General features: G+C 32.3%; 1 protein-coding gene across 2 annotated transcripts in view; it reads left to right on the forward strand.

The window, feature by feature from the left end:
• The first annotated feature begins 403 nt into the window (after positions 1-403).
• LOC120353804 overlaps positions 404-12,159 on the forward strand; it is a 32,802-nt gene continuing 21,046 nt past the window's right edge. For both annotated transcript variants that reach the window (XM_039438838.1, XM_039438840.1), the window contains exons 1-2: positions 404-552; positions 1,861-3,093. In XM_039438838.1, coding sequence (XP_039294772.1) covers positions 1,934-3,093 — 1,160 coding nt within the window. In that variant the 5' untranslated portion in view covers positions 404-552; positions 1,861-1,933. The remainder of the gene's footprint in view (positions 553-1,860; positions 3,094-12,159) is intronic.

Raw genomic sequence — 12,159 nt, forward strand, 5'->3', positions numbered from 1 at the left:
AAGGAATCACGCAAATCTCAGACAGATGATCCGTGGATTTGACAAGAGTAACTACCATAATCTAGGACCAAATGACAGGTTTCAACCCTCAATTAAACCGCCTCCCAACTGATTTTTTCCGATTGATTACAGTTATCATGGAAATCCTTGTTTTTCCCACAATCACTGTTGCAAATTATAGGTGTTTTCCATGCTAATTACACTGCCTTGTATATATATCGGACCAGATTGGAAAGCACCTTGAATATTCCTTCAAAAGTACAGTTAATTTCGACAATAGTCGGGTGACATTATATTTTGGAAGCTTCGTTCATTGTAATTATTATATCTCTAGTGAGCCAAATTGTCTCTGATGACTGACAGATTATCTAAGTATAATATTGAAAAATAAATTGCACTCTATTGAAAAAATGAGGAAAGTAGAAGATTGAGATGTTTTTTTAAAACAAGGAGGAAGGAGAACGACGTTAGATGAGAGTTGGAGCTTCAGGAGTAGACAAAGATTGGGAAATTGTGAGAAATAGCTTGGTGTTGTACTTGTTTGGAGAGATTGTAAGTCTATTGCGATATTAATTGATTGTTAGTGGATATTATAGATTTCAATAAAGTTTTAGTAAATCGAGCTGTCTAACTGGAAGTAAGTCACTTGAACTAGTGTCTAAATAATTCGAATTACATACTTTCGGTAACTAATACCAGTACCTTACAAGGCAGTTACTTAGCTTCTCGGGAGTTATGATGTTCATATTGTTGATAAATTATATTAGTTCCATCTCTCATGAGAATATAGACATGATTTTTGTTCACGATACTAATCACGTCCTCCTCTCAACTTAGATAAGCTTTGAACAAATAATATTATCACTTTTCAAATCATGATAAAGTTATCAAAGTGAAGTTCTCTTATAGTAAAGTTATCTTACGATAATTTTATCATGATTTAAAAAGTGATAATGTTATTTGTTAAAAGCTTATCTATGTTGAGAGGAGGACATGATTAGTATCGCGGACAAAAATCATGTTCAATATTCTCATGAAAGATGGAACTAATATTATTTATGAACGATATGAACATCATGTTTCGAATTTATGAATGATTCAAGCTCTAATTTTCAAAAATAAAAATAGCGTAATGCCTCTGTATCTATCTGCATCTCTAATATTTATCTATCCCAGTACCTATAGGTTACACTTGTTGACATTTTTGCGTTACTCAGTTTCTGAGTAGAGCAGTAACTGCCTTGTTAGGTACTAGAGTAAGGTACTGGAATTAGTTACCGAAAGTATTCAACTCGAATAATGTAGACACCAGGTTCAAGTGACCTACTTCCAGTTACACAGATCGATCAACTAGAACGTCAACTGGAATCTTGAAAGGCAGGCATTCAATGGACACAATTGAGCCAATGTCATGTAGTTTTTTTGACATTTGAATTACAATTGAGGAATAATATAATATCGGATGAGATCGTTTCTTTCGAACAATTTATTATATTTTCAAACAGGAACATTACATATATTTAAAATACAGAAACAAATTGCTAACATTCATATTACTTGTCACTTTACTGTGGAAATTGAAAATGAACTTATAAGTTTCATATCACTGTGATTCTTTATCAATCTGTGATTGAACAAATAATGTTTGTACAGAGCTGATTCGAGAACAGCTTGTGCTCACTAATTATAACGATGAAATTCAATAAGTATTTCTCTTACAAACGCCAAATCATTTGTTTTAAAAATTATAACAGTGTGAATAGTTATTTTTCGTATACAACTTTATTATTTTCCAATCGGAACTTAAATACTTCATGGAGATTTCACTTGTGAGGACTAATCAATATTGTTCATTTACAGATATTGGACACATAGAAAGCTATTAATATTTGAAATCATTCGCAATCGGGAATCTTATTAACCTACATGAAATATGAAGGCAAAAACCTCTATAAAAGGAATCCTGGCCATGATATTCATGACATACTTCTACTTGCAATCATTGTACATAGTTTTCAAAAAATGGCAAACGCTGAACTTCACCGATAAAGTGACCGCTATTGAGACAGTGAATTTCGCAACCATTACGTTCCTCCAAGCGTTCGAGTTAAACTTCTTCAGCTACTATGACTCAATACTACACGTGGTTTTCAGAGGAGAATTTTTCGGTTTCAGGGAGGGAATTATCATCAAAAACTCTGATCACGCGTTCTTCAGATGTCAGAAATACTTGAAAGGAGGTGTCAATTGTGTGAACAATGTCAATGAACTGCATCAGGCGCCTAGAATAGGGGGAAGAGGGGGAGTGAATGGTGATGAATTTGGGTTGAGGTTGAGAAGTGAAGTGAGAAGAAGAGAGAATAATGATGAGAGAGATCAAGGCAATGTTACAAAATTGAGTGATCTACATGGAAGAAGCTTCAGTGAACTCGAAAAGCCGGAAGTAGGTGATGAAAAATCCGAAGCTACAAGTTTGAGGAACACTCATGGTGCAATTATTCCAAATACCTCTTCAAAAGTAAACAACAATAATTCAGATTGTAATAATTTTGTTAGGAGGAGAGCTGAGTTGTTTGATATGGATGTTAATGAAGGAGACAAAAAACTATTTTCCAGAGATCTGAGTATCATTGAAGAATATTTAAACAAGTCCGCCAAAAATATTGTATACGCGGGCATCCCGGTAAAATCCATATGTATCGCTGTCAATTTAGTACCAATTTACAGTATAATCAACTATTTCCTGAAAGACTCACAGATCGAAGGTTTGAAATCCACTTTTATGATTTACGTACCTTTCACAGAAAGCTATTCACATGAGAACATTGAGCAGTTTATGGTGGTATCTGTGATACAGTTTGTGTATATATTTTTGTATTTAAAGTTGACGGTGGATTTACTTACAGTGGCACTACTGTCCTATGGAATGTTAAGGACTGAGATGTCACTCTTCTTGAATCGGTTACAAGATTTCGATGCAAGATTCTGTAAAAATTATATTGAGATTGATGATGTGGTGATGAGGAGGTCGTGGCATGCAATGTTGGCGAGAAGATTTGATAGATGTATAGAACATCATCAGGAAATTATGAGGTGAGTTTCTAAAGTTTTTCTATGTTGAGTTTCATGGACATCTTGCATTATTCATTTCTATGGGTTATATGATTAATTCATTCTATCTATTGATAATTACACATTTAATATATCAAACCCTAATAATAATAATCTATAATAAAGAGAAGAATTAAATTATACGAGTACGGGATAGGAAATTTATTCAACACTGATAAAACAATAATCATAAAATAATGAAAAATCACGAATGACACATCATCACATCTGAACTACTGAACCGATTAACTTGAAATTTTACTTTTCGATTATTGATTCACTGAAGATGGTTATAGGCCTATTTTAAATTCTTTAAGATCTCAGTAGGCCAAGTTCTCAGTTTGTCAGCTTTGTATAATTAGACCCTTTAGGACCCTTCAGAGAAACGGGTTACTTGCTAGTTAAAGATAAGAATAATGATAATTTATCATTATTATTATTGTATTATTATTATGTATATTCGATTTACAGATCAATCAACTTCAACTACCCTTTTTTTGGTTTTCCTTTGAAAAACAATCATAGAAAACACCTTTATGCCTTTATGAATGGCATATTTCGGCATTCAGTTATTTGCCTGAGTTAATGCCTTGGTGATCGAAAGAAGTTCTATTACTTATTATTTTATTCGTTACAGTGTGGGATACAATAGTGATCATATTCTTTTCCCAACAAAACCAACAGTTCTCATGATAAAAAATTAATGTGTCGAGACTGTTGTTTTTTCAAATGACTTTCTGGTTTTCTACGATTTATTTTTCACCACGTGATTTATGCAAGAATGGGTCGTATAATGAATATTATCAGTATTATAAGTGATTTCCACTGCAAATCCAATGATCTATAATAGTTATGTACTTACGATTAGATTCGACTATGTGGAAGAAGAAACAGCCGACGCAGTACCTCTCTCGACATAGTGAACTATAATAGTACTCCATCAATATAATTATTTCTCCCATTTGCACATAATAATAAATTATAAGGCACTTGAAACAATTCGATTTTTTCGTTTGCATATCTTGTTCTGACATACGCTAAATTAAAATCTAGTTTTATCATGTTCAAAAATGTTATAAATTTCTGGTTTCAACCACACCGATTGAAAAAATTATGCGTACATTTATAGAATGCAATAATTTTAGTGTGCTTTTTTATTTTGCGTTTGTAAGTGAAAATGTTCACGTTCAAAGCAAACTCATCTCTCTGTCGCTCTGTCCACTCATCTCTCTGTCGCTCTGTCCCCTAGACCCACAGTTGAATCATCCAGAGATGAGAACAGCAGACTCGCTTCGCTCACCTGCATTCCTCATTTGAACTTGCTTCCTCCCATCAAATAGTCAAATACAGATTTCCCGCTTATATCGGGTGTATCTTTGTCGTGATTTTGAAGACCTTTCAAGACAAAATTATCTACTCTTGCTGAACTTCTGTACTAACTTTGAACATTTTCTTTCAATAAGTTCTTGAAAAATGTGAGAAAACGCTAGGAATCCTTCAAATAAATCGCCTATCTTAGGGATCATATCTTTGGCGTAATTCTGGAGCCCCCTCAAAAAAATTCTTAGACTCTATAGGTGAACTTCTGTATCATATTTAAACATTATCTGGCAGTTAGTTCTTGAAAAAGCCTCAACAAAACAAAAAAACAGTTCTTTCATGAAAAAATTAATGTGTCGAGATTGTGGGTTTTTAAGTGACTTTCTGGTTTTCTACGATTTATTTTTCACCACGTTATTTTATGGAAGAATGGGTCGTATAATGAATATTATCAGTATTATAAGTGATTTCCACTGCAAATTCAATGATCTATATAGTTATGTACTTACGATTAGATTCGACTATGTGGAAGAAGAAACAGCCGACGCAGTACCTCTCTCGACATAGTCAACTATAATACTACTCCATCAACATAATTATATTATTTCTCCCATTTGCACATAATAATATTATAAGGCACTTGAAACAATTCGCTGTTTTCGTTTGCATCTCTTGTTCTGACATAAGCTGAATTGGAATTCAGTTTTATCATGTTCAAAAATGTTATAAATTTTTGGTTTCAACCACACCGATTGCAAAAATTATGCGTACATTTATAAAATGCAATAATTTTAGTGTGCCTTTTCATTTTGCGTTTGTAAGTGAAAATGTTCACGTTTAAAGCAAACTCATCTCTCTGTCGCTCTGTCCCCTAGACCCACAGTTGAATCATCCAGAGATGAGAACAGCAGACTCGCTTCGCTCACCTGCATTCCTCATTTGAACTTGCTTCCTCCCATCAAATAGTCAAATACAGATTTCCCGCTTATATCGGGTGTATCTTTGTCGTAATTTTGAAGACCTTTCAAGACAAAATTATCTACTCTTGCTGAACTTCTGTACTAACTTTGAACATTTTCTTTCAATAAGTTCTTGAAAAATGTGAGAAAACGCAGAGAAAACGCTAGGAATCCTTCAAATAAATCGCCTATCTTAGGGATCATATCTTTGGCGTAATTCTGGAGCCCCCTCAAAAAAAATTCTTAGACTCTATAGGTGAACTTCTGTATCATATTTAAACATTATCTGACAGTTAGTTCTTGAAAAAGCCTCAACAAAGCAGGAAAACGTTCAGAAAACGGTGATTCTGATCTGATATTTGGCTTCATCCCAAAACCCTTGTAATCTCTTATACTTATAAAAGGCTAAGCCCAGACAGACTGAAATCACACCACAGCCCAACTACTGAGCCTAAAAACCTTGAAATTTCGCACGATTGTTTATGGTAGCCTGAAAACATCCACTAAGAAAGATTTTCAGAAATTTGCCCCCCTGAGGGCTGGGGCCCCCCCAAAATTTTGTACTTTTTACCGCTCATTGCACAGCAAAGTCATGAGGTACTTTTTGTTCAGCTACGAAAAAATTTATATCTATGCAGAAAAATTTCGATCAGGAGCACAGGGGGTCCAGGAGAGGGAATTTTTCGAAAATTTTGATGTAAAATCACACTACAGCTCAACTAATTGTCCTACAGACTTGAAACTTTGCACAAATATTCTTCAAATACTAGACGCGCACTAAGAACGGATTTTGAGATATTTTGTCTCTAAGGGTTTCAAAGGATGAAAAAGGATCCTATTAAGTAAGTTATGAACATGGTAATGAGTGCCATATGGAAATGAGATATTTATTTATTGACATGTGATATTCTAACATATGTTGTAATCATTGGAAAAACAAAATAATATTATAGAAATTCAAAAAAGACATCTGTTCTATTATTGCTTTCTACCTGATTCCACTCAACCTCAATAATATTGTTCTGATAATTGATAATATGTTTAATAATATTATTATTATTGATTATAAAAGTATTGTTAAATAATCAATTATTATCATTAATATAATAATAGTACCTATTGTTTTGGTAATCAATAGATATTTTTTTTTCACAACTCTGTATAATTTATAATGGTGAATGTGAAACAGCTGCATCAAAGAAATTATCTCAAAACATAATGTTTAGGAAAACCATCGTTTTGAACTTCGTTTTCCTGATGCAATGTATAAGCTTACACGTGGCATGTAGGTATTATTAATTTTCAGCTAGAACAGTTTTTTGGGACTGCTAAATAAACTCTACAGTTTTATCAATGCTGTATCGGCAATATGAAAACGCATGCAGCTATATGTCTTTAAATAAAGGTGTTGATATCTACATGATAATATTCTCTACCATTTTTATTTAATTAAAATTTCAAAATTATTCAGCCTTGATAGAATGATTGACTCACTGTACAGTCAGTCGAAAATTTTAATATTGAAATGAGGGGTATTTTGGCAAGCTGAACAAAAAAGTAAGGTCCTATGCACTATGCCTGACTTTTTAAAAGATGATAAAGAAGACAATTTTGAATAAATTTAGATTTAGAAATAGGCCGACACATCTAGAAAATACCTGAGTCTATACCTAATTCATGCAGGTGAACGGGCTAGAGTCAAGAAAACTTCAATTAATCTTGCCATGTCTGATTTAATAGGTTTCTACTATAGAATAACACTACAATTTGAAATAATTGAAAAATACAAACAGCTTCAATAAACATTGGCAACTAAAATCGAACAACAGAAACAACAATTTCATGTTACTTTGTTGACATTCTTCATCTGATTCGGGGGCGCATTACTATCCCCTTTTAGATAGCAATACGTCACAAAACCAAACAATATCAGTCATCAAATAACAAGTTAATTTCAACATAAAATTACTCAAGAAAGAAAAGCCCGTTGAACCCAAGTTTCGTCGATAGTAACCCATATAACCCATTTCATAATAATTTTGAATCCCCACTTTTGATTGACATACTCGAATGAACCTTTGTTTCACTACACTGCACTTTCGTTGGTCTGTACGTTGCTTTATCGTCGGGGTTACAGTACCTTGTTTTTGGCGGTGAACTTTTACCGGTTGAGTTTGGCTTGACGGCGACGTCCTCTTACTTCCCTAGACCTGTCGTCTGAACGGGTGTCTTGAAGCGGTGTTACATAAAGTTGCGGAACCAAAGGGGTGGTAGTACAAGAAGTTGGTTCGGGGACACACATGAACCGCTGTAAATAAATGTATTACAGCATTAATTTCTAACTCTTCCTACAATTCATCAAAAGCTAAAACAGGAGTTTATTCAATTATTTAATTTAGATTTATCCTGACGTTCTGATTTCATTATCAAAATTGAATTAAAACGGATTTACTGCCAGAGTGTCATTAATATACAAAGCAACTTTATGAAAACACTCGTAATAAATTAATATAATGCTTTTATAAAAATGAATACTTCATTAATTATGATGTTAACTTTTATATAAATTGATATAATACTCTTAGGAAAGGAATAATTCAGATTGAAATGATGCTAACTTATATTATATTTTTCGTTTGGTTTGCAAAATCAAATATAATTTTTCATATAGTAGCTCGACTAGTATTATGGAAACTTGTGCACTAGCCAACATTTATTAATATTAATTCATGGAAAAGAAAAACTTTCTCTTTGTCTATTAAGATTTCTATCATAAAAATTTACTAAATTATTTAAAAGCCTTAATGACATAAGAAACAGAGTCTGAAAAATATAAATTATAAAATGTCATAAACTCAATATGAACATAATCTTAAAAATTTCATTCCAATTTAAAGGCTATCTTCCTGACTTTCAGCAATACTCTACGATAATATATTTCCAGAACAATAACTTAAATGTAACGTAACTGAAAACTTTCTATACTTCTTTAGAAAAAAAATTTATAATTATCTTCCATCACTAATAAAATCAAAAGGATTATTCTCAATCAATATTATTAACTTGAAATATAACAGGCCTTATTAATTTAATACTCTTATGGAAGTTTCAATTAATTAAATTCCCTAAATCATATTTTAACCTTATTTTACGTACCTTAGCGGTTATTTGAAGAAGCAATTATTCGTACATGAAGAAGAAACACAATTAAACCTTTCAGGACATGGCACTACTAGAAAATTTAAACATTAATAAAAATAAAACTAGCTCCTACATTAACTAATTATATAAACTTATAAACTTGCCCAAAAAGGGTGAAACATAATGACTACATCTTTACTCTCGTAGTGCTCCTAGCAAAGTGTCCTCCGAAACATAATCTGGTCTTGCAGCTGGGGAATCGCCCCACTACTGTATTTTTAGAAACAGGTCTCCTATTGGGCGAAAGGAATCAATTTGACCAATCGTCGCGTGGCTTCTAGAGCCTTTGGACCAAATAGTAACTGCAAAATCGGTAGTTTGTTATAATTTCATTGCTTGCTGTTTTCCAACTTATCGCACTTTATGTCGCGACAGGAAGGCCAAGTTTTAGAGATAATTCCATAATCTACATTCCTCGACGACTCGGAGCCACAATTTTTAAATATCTATCATGGGAAACTCGAAGTCATGGCCGTTCATAATAGAGAGAGAAAATAATTTATTTCGCTAACTCACTTACAATAATGGCTCAGTCTATTGCGTATTAAATTTACTATTATAACTTGGGAAAAGGCCTGAATTAAAAAGAGTGCTCGGCACAGCACCTTTTTGATATTATTTCTTCAAATGAAAAATGAGTTTTGTGGGTTGTCAAAACTCCCCTGAAAGAGAAATTTCATCCTATCTTTTAGTAAAATAACAATGATTTCTGCATTGAATAACATCTATCTTGCCAACAAGAATCGAACTCTTTGTGAATTTAGATAGGACCTACACTTTAGATTTATATAATTCTATTAATAAATTCATGGAAATTGAAGAACTTTTTCCAGTAAGTTGATGAAATTGATTATCAATAGAGAAAATGATTATAATTTTATCAATACAGAATTAGTTGAATGAATTGTCTATTTACTGAGTTCTTGGTCAACAATAATTCAATATTGGTATTTATCCAATCATTATTTTTTCAGAAGTTATTTCATTGAATTAGAAAATATTTATAAGCTCCTATCATTTTATCAATCGTAACAATGAATTCTTCAAAACATGAATTTAATCAAATAAAAATTGCCGATACTTCTGTATTCATGTTCGCATGTTTTCCACTTATGATGGATAGCAAAAATATTGTGGAGCGAACTGCACGGCGAATTGTAATCATATGTCTGTAAAATGGATTAATAAATAATTATTATTAGCCCCCCTATTAAAATTTCTGTTCAGAAACCATCCCCAATATTCACACAACATATTCCCAAAGTTTCATGCCGTTATGTCAAGAAGTTTTCAAGTCTACAGGGAACAAACAAACAGACATTAATTTTTTTATAAATAGATTTCCATTCGGCTCAAACAAAAGCCTCTCTAAATGAAGGTAGAATGATAAGGATTTAGTTCTGTTGTTTTAACATTTTTTCAAATCACTTTCAAAAAGTTCATGTAGTACCTACTATTGTGTTTGAGACACTTCTGGCGCTATCATAGTTTCACCACTATTCTGTTCCACAGTCTTACCTCTTGCAGTCGTTAACTATATCTTTAATAATTATATAAAGTAAAGAGCTGGCTTATGCACGTACGGGATAGGAAAATGATGTTTGACGCATCATCACGTCTGAACTACTGGACTAATTAACTTGAAATTTTGCTTATAGATTCTTAATTAACCAAGGATGGTTATAGGCTTATTCTCAATTCTTCAAAATTTCATTACGTCAAGTTTTCATTTTGTCAAGTTTTAAAATAGATCCTTGCGAAGCACGGGTTCTTGCTAGTACATTTCTACACCTCGAACATGATTTGCCAATTAGTTCTTGCAAAAGCTGAGAGAACGATATTTCAAGTAGTCTACTTCAGGAGCCGATTCTGCTGAAAATTTTGCATAAATATTCCGGGTGGTTGGAAACCCACCCAAAGCTGTATGTAAGTCCTATCTTGTATCATCACTATCATCATCTAGCCGAGAGCTGAATATGTGGGTAGCTATAACTAAATTAAATCATTCGATGATACTTTTTTAATTTGTTTCTATGGGTTATACAGTTCTTATTCTCTCTCTTGAATCTACACTTTGCAACGAAGAAACAAACTTCACGTACATGCATTAGAACAGAACGAGTGAGTCGCGGTCGATTCCAGATGTCACTAAACAGATGTCAACGCTGGAATTGGAGCCATCCATATGGAAGGTCCATCGGGAGCTGAAATAATTGTACTTATCGACCTGACCATTCTGTTCGTACCCTTATGAAGTCAATGTTTTCTGTATCCATTCTTCAAGATATCTCAATATTAGAAACGTTTCCAGTGATAACCTACAATTTTTCATTTCATCTCCATGATGATGCTAATTCTGAATTCATCTTTATAACAGAAAATCACTTTGATATTATCTTTTTTTATCCTTTCAAGTGACTCTATATAATGATAGAAATTCTGAAAATGAATAGAAATCAATTGCTTTCCACATATTTGAATATAAAATTCAGTGTAATTCGATAAATTGAGCTTGAACTCATTTTTGGAAGATTATGTTTAAAATTTGTGACAGGAACAGAATTGCCTGGATCCTGTAGTGCTCTGCCGATCATGCAATGATTTGTTTATATATATATTATATATATATATATATATATATATATATATATATATATATCTATATATATATATATATATAATATATATATATATATATTGTGATGAATTTTTCAAATAGATCTCATGAAAAGAGAGAAAAATTGTGATTACCTTTTAAAATGAAGGAATTTGCTAAAGGAATAGTTAGCGACCGAGCGATAAAGCTTACTTATCAATAACTGTATATTAGATAAGAGTACCGTTCTGTACTGAATATTTTTCTAGGAAAATTATTCAATAAAATTATAATTATTTTGCGAATAAAGCACAAATTATTTATGAATCGCTCACTGATTTTGAGGTTACACTTTGTTTACTATCGATCAGATGTTTTTAAAACAGTTCGAACGCAGCTGACTGATTCAAAGCATTGTCAAATGTCATGCCGGTTTTCATGCAAGGTAAAATATCATTCCTAAAAATTATAAAACTATCAATAAAGGATCAAGAATTTCAAAATAAAAAATAAAATGTATGTATTATTGTTGAAATTATTTATTATTTAAGAAATTATATTATACGTCAGGTCTTATTGTAACTAAATAGGTCATAGCATGAAATTATATTATTGATAAAATGGCAGAAATTAATTATAATAATCTCAAACCTAATAAAAATTGTACAAGAATATTAATTTATTAATAATTTAATTCAACTGAACCACATGGTAATTAAATCTCTATGGCAGGTCTAAGCCAATCACAGTGCATAGAAATAGCACCAAGACGGTGATCGTTTGAAAGCAACACATGTTAATCTATTATCAGACACCAACCCTGCCTTATCAGTTACACTAGCACGTGTACATTGTATGAGAGGAACTATGTCTATAAGATTAAGCAGTTTTAAGGATTACCTAAATTGAATCATTATTGTAATTAAAGGAATTGTATTCTACTACTTGCCACTGACGTCATGTTTACGTCAC

The sequence above is a fragment of the Nilaparvata lugens genome, chromosome 12 (genome assembly GCF_014356525.2).
Source record: "Nilaparvata lugens isolate BPH chromosome 12, ASM1435652v1, whole genome shotgun sequence".
Lineage (NCBI taxonomy): Eukaryota > Metazoa > Arthropoda > Insecta > Hemiptera > Delphacidae > Nilaparvata > Nilaparvata lugens.